This window comes from Barbus barbus, assembly GCF_936440315.1.
Source record: "Barbus barbus genome assembly, chromosome: 13".
Classification (NCBI taxonomy): domain Eukaryota; kingdom Metazoa; phylum Chordata; class Actinopteri; order Cypriniformes; family Cyprinidae; genus Barbus; species Barbus barbus.
This window is the reverse complement of record NC_136741.1, coordinates 27946503-27968433: the sequence shown is the minus strand read 5'-3', so window position 1 is coordinate 27968433 and position 21931 is coordinate 27946503. Positions and strand designations below refer to the sequence as shown.

Genomic DNA, 21931 nt, shown 5'->3' with positions numbered 1-21931 from the left:
GGAGCCGGCTGACGAGATGCGCATGAGAATCGCATGCAATTAATTGCACAGCCCTAGTATGTGTGTTTTTTTTTTTTTTAAATGTGCGCATTCATATCATTCCGTACAGTTCAGTTAATGTAAATAGCAAGTTGCCTAAATAAGCATAGTTGGTGCACTGGACAAAATTTAAGCAAAGTGTGCAGTTTCATTTGCATTGTCTTGAATATAGTGACTTGTAACCAATAGTAAGCTAATTAGCAATATTTTCCACCCAAAACTTGTTTCATATGCTTTAGACAAGATTGATACTTCAAATCATACAGCTTATTGTGGAGAAGTGCAGTCCTGTTTGTGATTTCACATTTTGCCTGGTGGACGATAAAACAGGTGAAAAATCCCTTAGATTTGCATCTAAATTGATTTAAGAGATATTAAGTAACCATAACGTCAAAGCAACTACTGTTTTGCAGCCTTTTCGTGTCCCTCCTCCTCAAGCGCCCAGCGTCTAGTCCTGCTGGACACTGATCATTAAAAGGCCTCAACACTTTTCGTTGACATCAGCCAGGCTGCTTGAGGCCGCTTGAGATATATTGGAGAAACTAATGATTTCTGTCCTCTCTGTTTGGGATGACGCCAGTCTACAGCTGAGGAGCTGCCTGCTTTTGCACATTCCTGCTTCAGGATGTCCCCCTTCCCCCTCTCCGCCATCCCACAATCCCTCCGTCTGTCATGTGTAAAAACTGCATGTTCCGTGCACAGGCCTGCCTGTGAATCACTTCTGAAATGCAACCTGTTTAAGACTGGCCGGACACTCGTGCGTCTGGTACCCGTGCACGCACACACACTGGATGCACCCTTTCTGCTCAGCTAAAGCAGACACACCCTCGTATGCTCGCACAGGTGCCCATTACACACATGCAAAGCTTGTGCTAATGAGAGACTTGATGATTCAGGCAGTTTGGAGTGCTTTATGATACTCCGTAGTGGTTACCCATTTGGGTTTTTCTGTGGCTGATTACGATATGTTAAAGAGTAGGGTGGCCTATCGGAGTATTAAACACTTGAGTAACACTTAAAAATGTCTGCATGTCATGGTTTAGATGAGAAAATATCAAAGCAAATATTCTCTCCTCTAAAATTTTCACAGCACTAACTTTACTTTTCTGAGCCATTTTTGTGATAACTCTTAGCCAACTGATGTCAGTGATTTTAAAGGAATAGTTCACCCAAAAATGAAAATGAATTTACTCCTCCTCAGGCCATCCAAGATGACTTTCTTACTTCAGTAGAACAATAAAGATGATTTTTAGCTGCATCCATTATCCTTTGTGGTTCATAAAATGCAACGCAATGGGCTCCATTGCTTTGAAAGTCAAAAAGCAGGTACAGGAAACAAAATTAATACCTGTGGCTCCTGATGATATATCGAGGTCTTTTGTTGTAAAATGATTGGTTTGTGCAAAAAACAATATTAGACCTATGTGAATGAAAATCTTTAGCTCTAAACTCTTTTAAGCTCAGGACCGTTTGCCTAAAGCTGTGGATTACGGGTAATGTTGTAAAAACGTTCAGTTTCTTGCACAGGTTGGTCATTTTGTTTCATAAGACCTCAATACTGTATGTTCTATGTGAACTATGCCTTTAAGTGGATGTGTGAAGTCAATAAGCCTCTATAATGATCATGTTATGGCTAAGAGATATACAGGTACCCTCCCGGAAAAGTCCTTGTTTGTCCGGGAGAGCAGAAGGAGTTTGTCTGTTTTGTTAGGTAGAGAGCGGAGATTTGCCAGATGGATGCTAGGCAACGCCGTTCGAAATCCGCGCTGACGAAGCTTCACGAGCACGCCGGCTCTCTTCCCCCGCCTGCGCGTCCTGAAGCGTTTGACCAGAGCTACGGCTCCGCCAACTACAATGTCCAGCAAAACACTACAACAAATTCCTTGTATGTGTAAACATACTTGGCCAATAAAGCTCATTCTGATTCTGAGGTATGAGTTTGGATGACTTTTAATTTTTAAATTAGTTGACAAGAAAGTCACTGTAATAGTAGAAGGATTTACGTATTTATAGGATCAAATAATTACGAGATTGGAGGAAAAAAAATGTTTTGATGCTTTCTCTCGCAATTATATTGTTGGGTAACTTTACTGTATATAAATTGCGGGCATCAAGGAGCCGTTATTATGTGGAACATTGAAATTGCTTTTGAATGCATGCTTACTTTCACTTTCGAGATTTGTGATCACTAGGGCTGTGCAAATAATCTAATGAGATGATCATGCACATTTAGACAGTGAAGCCTTCATGTGCTTTCAGGTGGAGCGGCATTTAATACACAGAGCCTTAGTTTGCTGACAAGCTACACAATATCGCGTTCAAAATCGCAGATGAATCTCATTCGATTTTGAACGTGATATTGTGTAGCAGCAGCAGCTCATTAATCCTTAGTGCATTATTATTGTTATTAGTTGTAGAATTCGTAGTAATAATGTTATCTTATTAGGGGTGTGCTATATATATATATATATATATATATATATATATATATATATATATATATATCTATATATCAGTAGTTACTCTTCTATTAGGGGTGTAATGATACACGTATTCGTATTGAACCGTTCGGTACGCATTACAAACTGAACGATTCGTTGGACTACTCCTATTACAGCATATTATCCTATTAGGTTAGACTAGTGCATGTGCACATGGGAGTGCATTCTTTCACTGCATGATTCAGTCTATTAAAATGCATTTAGAATTATCACAAATTTCAAGATATGGGGGCAGAAAATGTATATATTTACATAATTTCATATTGTTAATCAATATGACAGAAGAGTGCCGTTTATTCTCTCCAAAAATCAGCATGATTACAAATGATATTTACAACAGTTCAATAAGTAAGAAGTTAATTAATAGACTTTTTTAGACAGCATATTGCCTGTTTTTGCTCAATTTCGCCAACAAAAATAGATCCAAACACAGCCACAACGCTGTTTGGTGTCTCTGAGCAACATGACGGCGCTTCGTTCCCGTTAAATGATTCGGTTAAGTCGCAATAACTCACTTGTTAACAGTGACTTGCTGCCACCTGCTGGCAGTTTTAATTTCACATTTAAGGTATCTTTTAATTTTTTTATTAATTTCAAACATCACTTGTCAATGTTTTGTTTAAAATATCAAAACATTATTAACCGCAGGTTAAAGCATTACATGTCCCTCTGCATTAAACCGTGTGTAAAAGCACCTAAATGCCATTCAGACTGCAACTGTTTCCTCTGCATTGCAAAGATGAATTTTGTCAATACTGACTCCATTTGCTTGGTAACAGCCCAAATGTCTTATTGACTGATTAAATGTAAAAAAATAAAATAAAATTGACTCAAAAGGTGATGCACACTTTTAGAAAAAAATGGCTTTATAAAGGGAAAAAATGCCCATAAAATGTAAAAATCTATTTAAGCTTATCTGTAGGCAACAATCAATAGGCAACATCAGCTGGAATACTTCAAACCGGAGCTGTTTTTGTTTTATATGCTGCTAAGAAGACACCCCAGAAGATGGGTCAAGCATAGCTCCATCAAGTAAAAAATTAGTTTTAAATTTGTAAAAATCAAGGAAATTTCTCTGGCATTTCTTTCTTTTTGCTGTATCGAAAACGAACCGAACCGCGACACCACTGTATCGTATCGAACCGTGAATTTTGTGAATCATTACACCCATATCGTCTATCTCTTATCCATATGATGGTACAGATGAAAAGCGTAGTCAGGTTTTGCAGATGCATTACAGTATTTTCTATTTTTTGTCACAGCTGATGTGTTTTTTCTGGTATTGCCTTTTATAGCTCAGTATGTGGATCATTAGGGTGCTGTTGATTTACCGTACTATGCGATGTCTCCCTTGAGTCCTGTTGAGGGGGAGAAGTTTTTGAAAACATTTATTATTAATCAAAGAAACCATCTGTGAGGGATGCCATTTTTATATTTGAACTTCAATTCAACCAGGCGTGCTATACATGTGTCTGTTTTGTCACTTGATACAGTGGACCAACAGGTTTTCTGTCCTCTGCTCGTCCTCCGCTCTGTGCCACCACCTCTTTACCACAGCAACAGGTGAAGATGAGAAGGATCGAAGACAGGAACTGATAATATATTTCTTTCATGCGGTTAAAAGCAAAGCTCTGGGGGGTTACTTCACAGGAGTGGTCCTCTTCTGAGAGCCGAGGGAGAAAGAACTGAGAGTTTGAAAAGGAAATGGTTCACAGGACCGATTTGGTAGGAGGGTTCTTGTGGGTGGATCGTTCTTTTAAGTTTCTGACAGACTCAGGAAAGCCCTGGAGGCATGTGTACAAATCATGGTCACTAGTTTCCTTTGAGATGCACACTTAGTGATAACCTTACGTGCTGTAATTATGGCCACCGGAAGGAGCTAGTCAAATTTAGGCTGCGCCCCAATTTGCATACTTATATTATACACTGAACGTTCTTTGCTGGTGATAAGAAACATCATGGTTTGAGTGTGTAAGACATTGACCTAGACCTAAATTGTCATAAAATTGTGTTTGTATTGTGTGTATTAGCACACTGTTGGACACAGTTGCACTGCTTCATATTTTTTCAGAATTCTTTAGTAATGTTATAAATGTTTTTACTGTCACCTTTGATCTGTTTAATGTGTCCTTGCTGAATAAATATAAAACTGTAAAACATTCAAACAGCAGTGTATATGCTATCGTATCTACTAGGTTTTTGTCTTATATCATCACATTTAAAATCAGTTCTGGAAGAGTTGTTACACTGATCATGTGCTTTAATTACTGAGAGATCTGGGCGACGCCTACAAGACAGTAGACTGTAAACCATGTCAGGGCATTACATTTTATGACCTCCTTATGAAGCGCATCTCACAGCACGCGAGTACTTTTCACGTCGCATGAACGGAGAAATGCACACAAAACGATGTCAATATGTCCGTTTTGACGAGTATTCACGTAAACAGTAGGGAGAACGTGTATCAGTATTTTTGAAGCCTGTCTTTGTCACATGGTTCACTATTGGATTCAAATAAAATAAATTGAAACCTCATGCGGTGGATAACATTTCACCGGTTCAATTTATGTGCATTTTTCTTTTTTTTTTTAACTGCTAAAGTATTTATGTGTCCTACTTTTGAAAATAGACCAGTCAGCATTTTATGAGATTTTTCTGTAAGCGGGATCAGCTGTTATTGATACCCATTATTGCAAATAGAATTAGCTTGATTTGGATTAGATGTAATAAACATTGGGGCAAAGAAACAATCTTAGTCATACTGTGATCACTAATTACACAGAGACTGCTGAGAAAACACAACACATTCTGATTCATGCTAGTCTGTGATGCTGTGAAATGACAAATTGTTGAGTAACTACGTGATTTAACGTTTTGGAAATGTCTCCTGGTTTACATGACATTCAGTTGAATGATACATTCTGTACCTCCATTAATTTGTAGTTTTGTGATTAATCTAGTAATTCAACTCTTTAATTTGCATTTGTCACACATCCTGATAGTCAACAAAGTTGTTAGATGTGACAACCTGTTATAATTGCTGCATGATTTGTCATTGTTGCTTCTTGTTTGTGTGTTCGTCCGAGTTTACCAGTCACCTTGTGAAGACTTACGTTGCCTAGGCTGTTTTTGGTGTAAACACAGTGTACACCAACAACTTCCTATCATGTGATTGCAGCATTGTCTTATTATATTCATCCTCATGCACTTCCTCATAAACATTTTTAAAGGAATTTCAGTAAACCAGCAACTCTAAATATTAAACATCAGTGCATATTCCTACCTCGAATACTTTATGGAATTTTAGAATTGTAGTCGATAATTACGAATTGTATTTTCTGCAGATAAATATTGATGATGAACACCAGATGAGCTGTGAGTAAAGTGTAATGATTTACTCTGGTGTGCCCTGACTAACCCTCTCTTCTTCTCTCTCATTGTTTGTTCTGTAGGCCAGTTATCCTGCCTGGGAGGACTTTGTCTCCAAAGGGGCTAAGCTACAATCTCAGTTAAGGTAAGAACGGGCCTCCTGCGTTACACGCTTCCTTGAGTAGGGAGTAATTATGATAATCTTGTTTCGAAAGCAGGAAATGTGCTTGATTATTACATCATTCAGGAAGGATTTGTCATCCAGTATAAGAGGAGAGCTAATAAAGGAACATTTTTGAAAGATGCAAAAAGGCAGTGAAGAGGCAGTGGTGAAGAAAGAAGGGGATTTCATAATAAATAAATCATTTTGAAGTAGAGAAATTGAAATGCAGACAGCTAGGAAAGGTGTCACATTTACAAAATGAGGATGTATAGTTGATTGAATAGGTTATTTTGTCCTAAAGCCAACAGAATATGGCATTTGCAAGCCTTTGTGCTTCCCTGATGTGATGAATTTTTGAATGAAGATAGAAAAAAAAAAAAACAGGACTTGATTTTATCCATCGTGAATTGATTGGATATTGAAAAGTGAGTGTTACATATTATAATGGAGCCAGATTGCTGGAGGTAGGTGTAAAAATAGGGCTTGGTGGGATCATCTAAAAGGAAAGTTGTTCAAGAGACTGAGCCAGCTGTGTTAAAAAAAATAATAATAAGAAGAAAAGATTACAATGACCATTTTAATTGTAATGTGTACAGTAAGACCTTGAGTGTGTATCTAAGTTAATAAATAGGGCAACATTGATTCTTACTTGGGTCATGCCTAATTTTCACAATCCATGTTTTTTGTCCAGTGTTTTGTTGACTTAATGATCGATACCAAAGTACACAACAGTACAACCTATTGAACAGACTGTGTGTCAATCCCTTGTCTGCTTTTGCACCAGATTAAATGTTCTGTCTGACCGGACTAAGGTGCATACAAAGTTGGTACTCTAAATGCCCCAATATACTCATGACAAAGTTTTTTTCTAATTTTTTGCTTACTTTTGCAGGGATATACTTTTAGTGAATGTCAATTTCCATGTCAAAGGCGGCAGAGTTGCAGAACATGTAATCGCCACAGACCAATGGTAGTTTAAAGGGGTTTTAGGGGGCCATAAATCAGTATGATACAGAACGGCTTATTTTAGGAAGAGAAGATCGTTTAGGTTAGCCGTTGGTTCCATTTTTACAGTGTGTCCCCTCTGCCTGACCTCTCTGTTCAGTCCCTGGAGAGTAAACAGGCTAATGACCCTCCCAAAGGTCCACTCCATTCCTACAGATAAACATCAAACACGCTTCACTTACACACACAGTTACCACTGCCAGCTCCGCCGTCTGGAGCCAAGAGCTGATCATGGTCTGCTTTTTAAAAGTTCCTCATGACTTTGCTGGTGTTTTTGTAAACACAGTGTTGGGTAATGTTTACTCGTTGCTGTATATCACCATATGTCTGGCTGATCAACATCACAGTACATGCAAATATAGATACTAGACTAGCTGGTTTGGGAATGGCTGCTGTAAATCTTAATGCAAACCACCGATTGTGCTTAAGGTGTAGTCGTACTGACTTGAAATGAAAAACGATATTTTTATGTTTTTGAGATATGCAGATCAATGGCGATCATGTTTTGTTCATTTAAAAAGGAATTCATGCAGTCAATGACTTGGATAGATTTATTCTAAAATGAAATAAGTTACAGATTCTATATTAAAAATTATTTTGATAATTTCTTGGGGGTTTAAAGTAAATAAAATAGTGATGTAACTGTCTGTAAATAATTTATTAATCTCATTTAAAGGCCTAAAATATTTGAAGAAATCTTTTTGTAATAATTTAATTTATTATTTAATTAAAAAGTTGTATTGGTTTTACAATATAATTCATATTTGAAAAACAGCGACTGACCATCATGACACATCCCTATTTAAACAACATGGTTCATCCAACCGGAGTTCAGAACTAACAGTTTAATAATACTCTTCAAACAGAAAGTAACCAATAACCTGCTTTTCCAGGGTTTGCTACCATTAACCCAAACACTGTTCCTAGAGTCAGAGCAACTCTTAAAGAGATGACTGTTGCGAGTCTACATATCAGGCACAAAAGCATTTGGGGGGGGATTGCTGAAAGGCTGTACTTTGTAGTTCGTATCACCTGATACCACAGAGCTCTCTCTGAATGGATATCTACAATGGCACCATTGACCCTGTCAGTATGTGCCCGTGTCCCAGCCGATGAACTGTTTTCTATATTCTGACCCGGGAGAAGATGTTTTTCACCGTAGAATCAAATAATCAAGTATATGTAAGCTTTCACATTTGTCAAATCAATTAGGATTAGGAATTTTAAACAAAATTCCATTTCATGGCCATAAATTGAATATATCAGCCACAGCTTGCTGGTCTAGAATCTTTTTTTTAACCAATTTGAGTACTTACAATTTATAAACTTGTCACAGCTTGTCAAAAGTAAATATTTCCTATAGTTTCTATAATAAGCAACCATTTTCTTGGTCTATATAAAATAAAATGATGTTGAATATTTATATTATTTTGGCATTCATTTTAAATTATATATTTAAATAACTTCTATTTAGTGATGTAGCTATCTTCTATTTAGTGATCCATCTGTTTTCATTGGCTTATTAGGATTTATATTCTTGCCTATTGTATTTTCTATTTGTGTTTTATTTATTTCTGGTTGTCTGTTTGTCTATTTTGTTTGTTTTATTATTTTTCTTGTCTTGTGGCTGTTTTAAATGTGCTATATAAATAAAGTAAACTTAAACTTATTGTCATCCCGATTCTATGCGTTTTGACAGTCTTTGATGTGGCATGACAGATCGCTGTATAAACGCCTTGGAGAGACGGTTCAGAAACGTGCTGGTATAAACACAAGCAAACTAGTCGTGACGCGCCGCAGACTTGTGCAGAGCGGAGCGCGAGTAAACGCGATCATTCCTTCCTCTTTACTACTAGTTTTAACACGTATAAATATGACTGAATATCTCGTACCTCATGTAATTGCTCAATCACAGAGTTTCAACCGTGGAAAGACATCAACAAAACAGCGTGGACATGTCTTCGACAAACGGAGCAGTCCATAGTGTTACACCTGTTTCACACATACTCAGTTTGCAGTGCGTATGTGGTGCATATTTTTTTTCCGCACCCATGATAACGGATTAGAGCAGGGCTATTCAATTAGCTTCATTTGAGGCCCGGATTATCGAACTGAAAATTTGTAGGGGGGTGGGGGCCATCCTGATCTCTTTCTGGGGGACCTATAAAATTAGAAATTAAATTGAAATTTTAAATCTATAAAAGGTTAACATTAGTGCTGTCTGTCAATCGATTTAAAAAAATAATCACACATTTCTCTGTAATTCATCATGATTAATTGCATATTTATATTGTCATAATTTCACATTGAACCTCCAAATTAATGTAGAAACAAAATACAGATAGTATATTTTAAATATGTTTTAATGGCATCTTTTTACAAAGTAGCCTGTTATTAATGAAGCATTAATACCAATACTGCTACTGGTGTCTGTATTAAATGCATTTTCCCTCAATTTTACGTATTAATTATAGCCATTTAACATTACAGTTTAATTGAAAGCCATTATTTTTAACATTTAATAGGCTCTGAAATATGAAGTGATTTTAAAACAATCTTCACAAACTATAAATTGTATATGCATAAACTATGCAGATTAATCTTTAGTCAGCTACAAAAGTTAATCAGCGACTAGAGCAGTCGGGTGATTTCCCTTTTTCTTTTGTTCTTTGATTTACATCAATGACAGGCTTCAGCAGGTTTCACTTTAAAAGCAGCGCTGTCTCTTTAAAACCTGATGCGCATGACTCGGATCTGATACGCATCATATTTTCTCCAAACTCTTTACGGTCATTTAAGACTTTATAGCTCATTTAAGACTACGTTTACAAGGTAACTCGCCAAAACTGCGTATTTCAACTGCGTTGAAGTGCTACTGGTGCGGCTCGGTGCATGCGTTCAGCAGAACACGCAGCCTTTCAAACTATAGGCTACTTCACTGCACCCTTTAGGCGGCGAAACCCCAGGTATGTGTCGCCACATTCTCGGGTAATGAAGAATAAAGAAGAGAAAAGTTAATCTTCCGAAAATGAACCCTATCTTCTCAGGCAAAAGTTATCACACTGCTCTGACCTTTTCAGTCCATTTGTATCCTATTATTTGATTCGCTCTTGTCACTTACAGAACAGCTAATCACGATGAGCTTGTCTTCGGAAAAGATCATTTTATTCGCTTACGTCAGAAACAGTGAATCTCTTTAAAAACTGGCTGTTCTCACTACATTGCATTGTTATATTTCATAAGTTTTACCCGCCAACTGGCGACTGACACTGTTACATGCACTCGTCAACGCTGATTTTTACTAGCATTTGGCACATGGCGAGTGTTAATTTCACATACAGTGGTGCCAATAAGTATTTGATACACTGCTGATTTTTCAAGTTTTCCCACTTACAAAGAATGGAGAGATCTGTAATTTTCATCGAAGGTACACCTCAACTGTGAGAGAATCCAGAAAATCACATTGTATGATTTTTAAATAATTATTCCATTTTATTGCATGAAATACGTATTTGATCACCTACCAACCAGCAAGAATTCTGGCTCCCACAGACCCGTTTGTCTTTAAGAATCCCTCCTATCCGCCACTCATTACCTGTATTAATTGCACCTGTTTGAACTCGTAACCTGTATTAAAGACACCTGTTCACACACTCAATCAATCAGACTCCAACCTCTCCACTATGGGCAAGACCAAAGAGCTGTCTAAAGCCCGGTACATACCAAACCGACGGTCGGCCGTCAGGCAGTTTTTGTTCATCGGCAGACAAAGTTTTCTCAGTGTGTTCTGCGCCGTCGGCTGAAGTTGGTCCTCGTCGGCTTGTTTTCGGCCGATTCGACATGTTGAATCGGCGTCGGAGCTCGTCGGTCAGTCGGGCCATCTGATCATTCTGATTGTCTGTTCAGCTGCCGAACCAGTGCTCGAGAAAAAAACCCTACTTGGCCGTCAGGTGTCAAGCGTCGGCTTGGTGTGTCAGGGCAACTTTGGACCAAGACGCTGCCGACGTCGGCCAACCCTGCAGTCTGCTTTCGTCGCCACTAGTTCGTCGGCGTTGGCTTGGTGTGTACCGGGCTTAGGGACAAAATTGTAGACCTGCACAAGGCTGGGATGGGTTACAGGACAATAGGTAAACAGCTTGGTGAGAAGGCAACAACTGTTGGTGCAATTATTATAAAATGGAAGAAGTCAAGTCACCTTTATTTATATAGCGCTTTTAACAATGTAAATTGTGTCAAAGCAACTGCACAATATCAAAAAAGGAAAATAGTGTGTCAATAATGTAAAATGAAAAGATTAAAAAAAAGATTTTCAGTTAAAGGCATTTCATTATTGAATTCAGTGATGTCATCATCCAGCTCAGTTCAGTTTAAATAGTGTCTTTGCAATCAGGTCGACGATATCGCTGGAAATGAAGTGTCCCCAACTAAGCTGTACCAAATATTAAGTTCTATTTTTCTACTGTATGAAATACTTATTTCTTGCAATAAAATGGAAATTAATTATTCAAAAATCATACAATGTGATTTTCTGGATTTTAAAAAAATATATATTCTCTCTCACAGTTGAAGTGTACCTACGATGAAAATTACAGATCTCTCCATTCTTTGTAAGTGGGAAAACTTGAAAAATCGGCAGTGTATCAAATACTTATTTGCACCACTGTATATGATGTATGCGTGTATATGCAGTTTTATGTAATACAAGTTTTCCAAACTTTATAAAGCTTTTTTATGCAAATAGATTGGCATTGAAAATAAAATTGGACGTAGTTATTTATCCATTTTCCTATTTCTAAAATCAAGCTTGCAGCTGATTTATCCTGATTTGCGCTATTTTTAAACATCCTGAGACGATGCGTAGCTTTGACGCTTCTACTGTTGGCAAAGTGTTTTAACTTGTTTTTGTTACTAGTTTGAGAATGCTATCAGTATGACATTTGTAGTTTCAATTCTGTTTAATGAAGCTTTTTACCATAGTAATATATAAATTAATTCTGCAGAATTCCAGAAAATGTGAAAAAAGTGCAGAAAGAATTTAAAAACAAATATGCAGATTTTGTATATTGCACTTTAGTTATCAGTGTCTTCAGGTATTTAAACATCATTCATCTAGAGCATTGTGGGCTGCTCTGCTGTTATCTTCTCTACCTGGTGCAAGCTCCAAAAATCTGTCAGTGGAAATATTTGTCGTGATATACCGACTTTTAGCAAGAATCCAGTCAAAGACACTTTGCTTGTTTTTCTTACAGACAAACTCTTTCTCTTTCTGTTGTTCAGGACAACAATCATCGTCACTAGCTCGTTCCTGGATGCTTTCCAGAAAGTGGCTGACATTGCAACTGGAACACGAGGTAAGATGAGATCTCTACCTTCTTTGTCTCTCTCTCTGCTGTCTCACCCCACAGTCTGTCTCTCCAGTGATGATAATGAGGAAAGCAGGCAGAGTCGTACTTCACTGGAAAGGTTATTCATCAGAAACACGAAGCATTAACTTGGAACACCTCAAGACTTGTCCAAATGTCTTTTCCTTTTTTAAGGCAGATGTGGGTTGTATGACACTAAAGTGAAAAGACGGCATGTTTTATAGCTTTCCTAATGATAGTACTCCTGGTGAGACGCATGAAACCGAGAAATAAATTCACACAAACGCTCTGGAATTTGACAGCGCATATTGATAAACTGTTTTGTTTTTTTAATTTAAAAGTGCTGAGACTGAGCTGATATATTTAAGATGATGTGCGTGTAACGTTGTCAGTGTTAAAACACTTTCTGCCTGTTTAAAATGCAGACGGCTGTAAGTGAAGCATTTGTAGATAGACTTCCGTAGAAAAGAGTAAACACTACGGTGTTAGCAAAACATTGCTGTGTTTGTTAGAGCATTCCAGCCAACCCAACTGAGCAATGTTGGCTCGACCAATGGCATGATCTGGGGGCGGGGCTATCTGTTTGAGTGACCAATGGCAGAAAGAGGTTTGTTTGGGAATTCTGGTTCGAAACAAACATATTTACATTTTTCTTTGAGACATTAAAAGCGCACATCATACATCCAGATGTGAATTTTGATCGTTTCACTTTCTATTTTATAATTTCAAACTTGTTTGGAGGATAATGGTGTTTAATTAAGGGCATTGGGTTTTCACTTTGAAGATTTTACAGTTTATTCTTATCATTCTTGCGGTCAAAACGGAAAACTAGTAATGCAAGTTATTCTGTTATTCTCTATACAGTGTATTATATTTTTATTTATTTAATGTTATTTGCGCTATGAGGTCTCATCTTTAGGGCAGTGTGTTAACATCCTGAAATAAGCGGGGTAAAATCCTGTCACCCAAGGCAACAAATGTTCAACCTTAATTCACACAGAACCAAAAGAAGGTCATCACCATATTGTTCTCTGCTCAGACAATTGGAGGAAGGCATGAGTGTCTCATAATGGTCCGGATTGGGTTACATGGCTCCACTTCTTGTTAAGGTGACCTGTTCGCTTCTATAGTCTTTATGCTGTGTGTTTGCGCTCCTCGTTCTTTGTGCTGCCGCTGTGATTTAACCCTGACTCTGTTTATCTTGCTGATAGTCCAAGAATTTTACCTTGATCTTATGTCGCTGAACGCTGAATGAGATTAGCATAACAAAAACATGGACACTGCTGCCCACGTGCTATTTTGAATCTGTCTTGGGTTGTTTTTTTTTAGTCTACAGAAGTGTGCTTCTTTTTTTCCATCTTGTATACTTATTGTTGATTTACTCCATTTTCCTGGATCGAATTAGTCTACAAAGAAATACTGCAACCATAGTAAATAATTAGCGAGTTGCTTTGCCTGTAGATGAAACCCGATCTTTTTCTAATGTGCTGTTCCACAGATGATTATATCTTAGTTCAGTTGCATTTTTGAGGTATTTGTGTAGGCTGCAGACACCATTTCATTTTTTTTCTGTATTTCATCCTAATTTGCACATGCAAATATTTTCATACCCTAAGAGAATTAATTTACCCAATACAGAAGAGGCCTTGGCATGCCAGAAAAAGGGAGTGAAAGAGCATTTAAAGATTTAGGTGCCAGTGGTGCTGCCGCACCTTAACACGAGAAAGCTGTCATGATTCAAACCTGCTGTGTCATGCCTTCTGATGCAAAACGGTTGCCTGAAATGTCTTCGTTTGGGGTCTTGACTGTGTTGAGGAGGTGCTTTTTTGTTCTCGCAAAGGATAGGAAAGGAATATGGTGCATGTGTTTGGATTGAGTTTGTGTTTGATTAGGAAGTTAGTGTTGACATGCTTGGCATCTCTTTACATTCTTTAGATTGTTGTTGGCTTTGTGACAGGCTTGTTCTTTGTGTAGTCACTTTCTCTTCTCTTCAACTGATAAATTCATCCATGATGTTGGAATTTAAGATCATTGATGCTAATCTGTTAACAGTAACTCAAAATATATTTAATGTAGTTTACAAACAAGCAATTTTCAAAATAACTACACAGAATATACTCAGCAATATTTTCTGCCCTATGTTATTGTGTCTCCATGTACACTTGCTCTCTGTTGTCTGATTTCCACCAGGAATCCTTGACTTGAGTCTCAGTATTGTTTATGTAGACAGACATATGTCTAAACCAGCCCATCTGCTTGGGGTACCTTTTGATTTGACAAAATTAAAAAAGTTAAATTGTAAGTGATAAATTAATTGTAATTTATATTTGCAATTAAATTAGTTATATTAGGTACATAAATTACCTGTAGTTATATGCAGATGGTTATGCTTTCTGCAATCTACAATTATTTATTGCAATTATAGTTTAATTTAAATACAGTAATGTGCCTCTTGTGAATAATTATTTGGTGGTTATAATTGCTATATAAATGCATCATTCATAATTGTCATACATTTTTAAAATAAATTGTATGTATGTATTTATTTTGGAATATTTAGGATTGGATGTCTGTCAGCTGGGATGGATGTCAGCTGACTGGACATTATCTCTTACTTATCCATGTCTAAGGTCAGTGATGTTAATGAATGATAAAGACCAGACCAGATCTCCAACATAGCCTTGTCTCCACTTTCTGTCATCCAAAGTGTCTATCAATGTAGTAGCCAAAAAACAGGAGGCGATAACTACCCATCCTCCAGCTTTCTAATCAATCATCTGTTCATTCGTTGACTGACTGCATTGATTGATTGCATTTTTTTTTCCTGTTCTCTCTTGTATTTTACTGGAGGTTACGGTCCAAAACTGCCTTGCATTTACTTCTTCAGCTTTTCTCTTCATCAGTTTGTGATTTGCAATCTCGCCTCCATTTTACAACCTCATTCCTTCCATCCATAACAGATGAGGGCAGAAATTGCCCCGCTCCCTTGTTTTCTCTCCGGCCATCCTTTTCTTGCACAGCACTTTTAAGGCATCTCCTCAGAGGACAGCTGGTGGCCTAAATGCTCATGCCCTAGCGAATAGAACAGAAATATCAAAGCGGGACATTCTGGTGTTGACTTCTATGGAAAATTCTTGATCTTATCTCACTAAACTCTTGTTCTTACAGCCCACTGATGATATGATCAAATGTCTGTGTAGCTGCTCTTCGAGTACCTTGTGTGTAAAGACTCAAGGACAGCTGTATTAAGATGAAATGGGAAGAACTGATGTATGATGAACATATGGAGGTATAGTTGGAGTCGTCAAAAGCACCACTGCACCGTCACTGACCGGCCGTTTTGGTCCCACACCTGTTTTGGCAAGCGCCTGGTTCCCAGCTGCCACACTTTCACAAAGGGGCCACACCAGCCCCAGTTGTCTGTAAATATGTGTGCACGCGTTTAGATCCCCTACTGACCCTTAAACGTCAGACCCCACTGCAAACATTCCAGATAAAGGAAGGATTAGAGTGCACTAGGAAGGCTGGATCGGCATGTATGTGTTTGTGGGGAATTTAACCCACCGAGACCCTCACTACCCCCTCCGCAACCCCAGCTGAAAGTGATTGAGCATGCGGTGAGCAGCTGTGAAGTCCCATGACCCTTCCACGTAAAGACTAAGTATGTATGTATGCCATACAGCATTATTTTAACAGCCTCTCACTTCTATTTGACCCGTTTAACTCTTTATAAACTAGCTCCATCTAGATTTAAACCTGAAAATTCTAAAGCAGAGCTTCACAGCCTTTTCTGCAAAACGCTTTAAAGGGTCATGAAACCCCAGACTACTTTTTCTGAGATTTAAGCAGCGGTAGAAGGACAATGTTAGCATCCGATCATTTTAACTGTTTGAGAAAACTGATGAACATTGATGACGCGACAGTGTCTATTAAATTATTCATGAGACTGCGTGTTCTTATCCTATGAGAAGACGCTTCGCTTAATTATTCACAGCAGCATGTGTTGATTTGCTATGACAGACGCTTCAGACTGTGAAATCGTTCACATTAACTGAGAAAAACGTTCATGGATCGGAGGACAGTGTTTGTTTTTGCTTTGTAATAAGAGTTCGGCACAAACGCGATGCATTCACTTAGTGACTGTAACCGTTTTTACAGCTCCTTGACACAATCTGTCAAAAGGCTTATATAAACGCGGCAGAATAAGCCTAAAAAGTTATCAGGGGTGCAAAAGAGCGTTCATACATGTCTTCAATGAAGAGTGCAAATCACTGTGTATTTATTTGTGTTTTTAATTCGATGGGAGCAAAATTACGCTGTCTAAACCCAAAGCTGTGTGTGTTGTCTGTCTCCCCTCTTCCCCCTCCGCTCCGCTCCGCGCCACGCCCACTTTTTTAGCATTTTTTTAAAACCGTGGTGAGAACTAACCAGTGCTGAAACTGTTTCATGACCCTTTAAAGAGAAAGAAAATGATGTTTCAAACCTGTATTGCTTGCTTGCTTCTCTGGAACACAAAATGAGATTTTTATTATGAGGCTTGAGGCAGTTGAGTTTCAAGCAGCAAATCAACTTCTCGGGACGCCTGTATTGCAGTGGCGCTGTATGTCGGCGCACTGCACACTATCGGCAGATATGAAAACGGTTATTTTAAATTGTATTTTACAATATACAGTTTTACTGTATTTTTGATCAAGTAAAAACAGCCTCAGTGAGCGAAATCCTTTTTTTTATTTTTTGACCCCAAACTTTTAAAAAGTAGGCCTAGTCTAGGGCTGCCACTAACGACTATTATATAGTAATATAGTAACTAATTATATAGTATAGACAAATTAAAATGGAAAAAATGAATTTGGAAATAAAACTGATTTCATAGGGCCCTATAATTAGTTTTTTTTTTTCCGGTATTTTGCCGGTTAGTCGACGCAAGCAAAAAGTTGACGATTTTTAAAAATCGAACAGTTGAATAAAATCGACGAATTGCAACAGCCCTAGCCTAGTCTATAATAATAATAAAAAAATTTTTTTGTAATTTTGCTGTCATTATTTACTGATAACCCTACCCTGCATGAGCTTTTAACAATTTGAATGGATGTGTCCAGAACGTTGGAGAATTGCGTACAATCATTCAGACAGGTTTCGCTGGAGTGAATCACCTGAAAAGATCTATCCGTTTAAGTATTATCTTTTTATACAGAGAATATTTAGATTTGTCTTTCATACATAGTTCTTTCCTATGATTCACTTTCCCTGATAAATCACATTGACATGGATGAATAATGGACTTCACCTTTAGCAGTGATTTTTTTTTTTTTTTTCCCATGCTACCGTATTTATTTAGTCCCTAGTGATTCTACATTCTCTGTTGAAAAGACCTGCAAAAACTTGCCTTGTGAATCATAAGGTTGGTGACATGCAGTGGATGAGTTCCCTTAGGGCCGTTTTTTGAAGCAGATGGTCTTTAAAAGAACAAAAACATTTTTCTTTAGTCTCTTAGGGAACTCATGACTAGTTACCACAGTGGTAGACATTACATAATTGGTTGGCACACCCAGTGTTTAATCTGAAGTGAAACTGTCTCTGGATTTAGAGATTCACATAATATTTTCAGTTTGAAGAAATGCAGTATGACATACGAGTGTGAAATTTAACTCGAGTGTGTATCCTTACGATTTATTCTCCCAATTAATTTACTCATTTTACTCTGTATACATGACATCACCGCCCAAAAAAAAAATAATTTTAAATAACTTTTTCTCTTATGATATATTTTAAAATGCAGTTTATTCCAGTGACGCAAAGTGGAATTTTCAGCATCATTCCTCCAGTCTTCAATGTCACATGATCCTTCAGAAATCATTCTAATATCCTGATTTTATGCTCAAGAAACATTTCTGATTATTATCAATGTTGAAAATAGTTGCTTTTTTGTGGGAAACTGTGATGCATTTTTTTTTTTCAAGATTCTTTGATGAATAGAACATGAAAAAGAACAGCATGTGTAGTAATCTTTTGTAACAATGTCTTTACTGTCGCTTTTGATCAAATAAAGGCAGCCTTGCAGAATAAAAGTATTAATTTCTTTCAAAAAATAAAAAATGTGAAAAAGTGCATATTTTTAATGGGTAAAGTTCATGAACAGAGCCATTACTTGTAATAGACATGCAAACACTTACATGATTGCTGCATCTCAAACTGCGAGGTGCATTTTGCACTCAAAAATGACAAGACTTGGCTAAATGTTGCCATATCTTGTCTAATTGGCTGGCTTTTTGCACTTTCTGGGGTTCAGGGTGCTTAAGTTTTGGTTAGTTTTCAGGAAACAGAGTTTCTGGGCTGCTACAAACTATTTTGGTGTGACATGTGAAAGAGTTATCTTCGAGCACACCTGAAATTATTTTGTTCTCAGAATTATAGATAGTTTTAGATTTACCCGCCCCCCAAACGTCATAATTAATTGGGGTTGTTCAGTTTGTCCACCCAGGTGGTTTCTTCCCGTCTAAATGGGCAGTTATTGGCCAGAATAAGCTGGAACTTGGACCAGATGAAGTCAGAAGTCTGGCTGCCTGAGACTAGGTAGCAGCCAGCAGGAGAAGGAAACTTACAGATAAGCAGAAACCATGAACACTGAATCATGGCCTCATGGAAAAAGCGTCACGCGTCAGGAACGTAAAAAACCTGGCATTTCCGTTCCACAGCTTTTTTTGTAGCATGTTTTTTGACTTTTTAAAAAAATAATATAAATAAAAGCGAAGGCGTCTGAATCATGAGCAGGCGCTGAATGTGGAGTCTGTGCTGTGGAGAGAGTCGGTGGGTGGAGTGAGTAGGTGTAAACAGTGACGGACTGTGTAACACGGACACACTGGATGCTTTTGTGCGGGCCAGGCATGAGTGGGCACCGGATAAACTAGGGTTTAAGGAATGGAGGAAAGTGTGTGAAGTTTATTTTGGACTGTGTCTAAGAGAACGGCAAAGAGGGAGTAGAGATGCAAGTATGGGATGACTTTGTATGGTCGTGTTTAGACAAAAGTATGAGATCCTTGAAATTCTTGTTTTTGCTAAACACATGCTGTCAATAAAGAGATGCAATAAAGCCACTAAGCTTTCTTTTTTATATTAATTTGAGGTTTAGTTAGAAATTTATCGTAGCATATGTGGTGACAGATCCGTTCGGATCATGTGAACTGGTCATGTTGGCTATAATCTAAGACTGTCATATTTGTCACCACTTTTGTACACTTCTTGTTTTTATAGACACGTGTTAAACCAAAGCCAGATGTTATGCAATCTATGTCCACAGATCTGCTTGTAGAGAAATGTCTCTTGGAGATCTTGTGCATGCCGTTCCCCAATCCATACGCTATAACCCTTCACAAAGATGTCTGTCAGGTCTCACCAGAAGGTTTCATTTGCGTCTGCTTTGCTCACTGCTGTAGGGCGTTTGTGTGGTGGACGTTTCGAACTCGCATGACCCAGCGATCGTTTGGAACACAATCTGCCTGGAGCTTTTATCTCGTTTTGAAGCCCCCATGACTCGCATGTAGAAAGGAACCAAGTGGTAGAAATCACAAGTCAACATATAAGAACTTTTAGCCAAGAAGCAAGCTTATGTAGCTTGAAATGGTACTCATTGACTATCTTGGATCTTATCATAGCTTTTAGGAGCAAAGTTCAAAATTCATATTTATTTTTTTGCTTTAAAGGATTGGTTCATCCAAAAACGCCAGCATACAATGACAACATACAATAACCATGGAACGAGAGTCCAAATAGGACATTTGGACTAAACATCATAAAAGTTGTGTAAATGAATACTTTAGAGATATATTTGAAGCTTTGTATGAGAAACAGAACTAATTTTATACTACGATTCAAAAGTTTGTGGTTAGTAAGTTTCGTGTGCTCAACAAGGCTGCATTTATTTGCTCAAAAATACAGTAAAAACAGTAATACTGTGAAATATTGTTATAACTTAAAATATCTTTTTTTCTATTTGAATATGTTTTGAAATGTAATATGTTCTTGTGATGCAAAGTTTAATTTTCAGCATCATTACTCCAGTCTTCAGTGTCACATGATCCTTCAGAAATCATTCAGTCATTTTAATATGCTGATTTGCTGCTTAAGAAACATTTGTATTATCAATGTTGAAAAAAATTGTTGCCTCGTGTTTTTGCTGAAATCAAGATACAGAATTCTTTGAATATAAACAGTATAAGTTGTTTATCCCTTTTGTAAAAATGTCACTTTGGCATCCAAGCTGGTATTAATCTAAAAAAATTAAGACTTTTCTGAAATTGAGTTTCCTTGAAGTCCATTCTGTTCCTGACTGTTTTAAATACTAAATTGCTCTCTTCCCAATACGGTTTCCACTAAACATAGGCACCACATGAAGTTCAAGGAGTTTGACTCTTCCAGCCGCCCTACAACATGATCTTGCTCTCAAAACAAAAGTGACCTTTAGCTAGGCTGTTTTTTAGTGATTCACTCAGTTGAAGGCACTAGCTAGCTCACAGCTAGCTGATATGGTGGTATGTGTTTAAAACTCTCCTGCCAACTTATGACAACCCTAGTTATTTTCAGATTTGTTGAATGATACCATTTGTAGGTAAGAGGGATCTGTTCCACAGTCCTTGTGCTCTGGTTTGATGAATTTGAATTTGTTGTACATTTAGAGGTATGAGTTTATGCATCTATTGTGCTATATATTAAGGAAGGATACAACAGAGAACGCCTCAAGGTCAGTAAGGACCGGGGATGCCTTAGTATGCCATGACAGGTCAGCTTAGGGAGGGTTGTCCCCAGACGTGGTTTACGAGAATATCCCCGACCTTAGTGGGGAAGGCAAGCCGCTGACCGTTTCCTTTGGAAACACGCATGTCCCCAGTGAAATGACCTGTGACTGCTCCGGCTCAGACTAACTATTTTTGGTTTGAATTTGAACGTAACCTTACCCAGAAAGCAGTCATCACGGTCTGAAGGTTCCACGACACTTCAGTAAAATTAATTATGTGGTATGATGCTGCTAGGAAAGTAGTTTGACTAGGGCTTTGTTTTAGGTTTTTGGGAGGTGAAAATTTTTACATTGCATTCTATAGATCAGTTTGGCTGCTGTTTTTTTTTTTAACAGTGCACAGTACGTTTTGTGTGCACACAAACCCTCACAGATGCATGTGCATGTTTTCTTGAAGACATTTGCAATTCATTATCCCCTGAAGGGCACACATGACCTGAATGAAGCTGAATTGCCAGCCCTTCAGTCCACCGGTTCCTGAAGTCCACGCAGAACGGCTGGCGATTCTGCTGACGTTGCCTCTAGCTGATCTGTTACAGGGTCAACCTTCATTGACAAAGCTGCCTTATATAGACAAGAGCTTTTCCTTGTATTGCACCTTCATTAGAGATCACATGATTCTCAACTCAGTGCTGTTTAAATCTTGCAGTATAGGGAGAATTGCCTTCCTGAGTGTGATTTATACCTGAATTTCTTACTG

The 21931-nt window shown here is 37.8% G+C and overlaps 1 protein-coding gene across 1 annotated transcript in view; it reads left to right on the top strand.

Annotated features, from left to right (window-relative positions):
• The window catches only part of LOC306879280 (protein MTSS 1-like), a 55626-nt gene that overhangs the window by 4283 nt on the left and 29412 nt on the right, over positions 1-21931 (top strand). Inside the window, exons 2-3 of the mRNA XM_079432091.1 lie at positions 5993-6054; positions 12355-12428. Coding sequence (XP_079288217.1) covers positions 5993-6054; positions 12355-12428 — 136 coding nt within the window. The remainder of the gene's footprint in view (positions 1-5992; positions 6055-12354; positions 12429-21931) is intronic.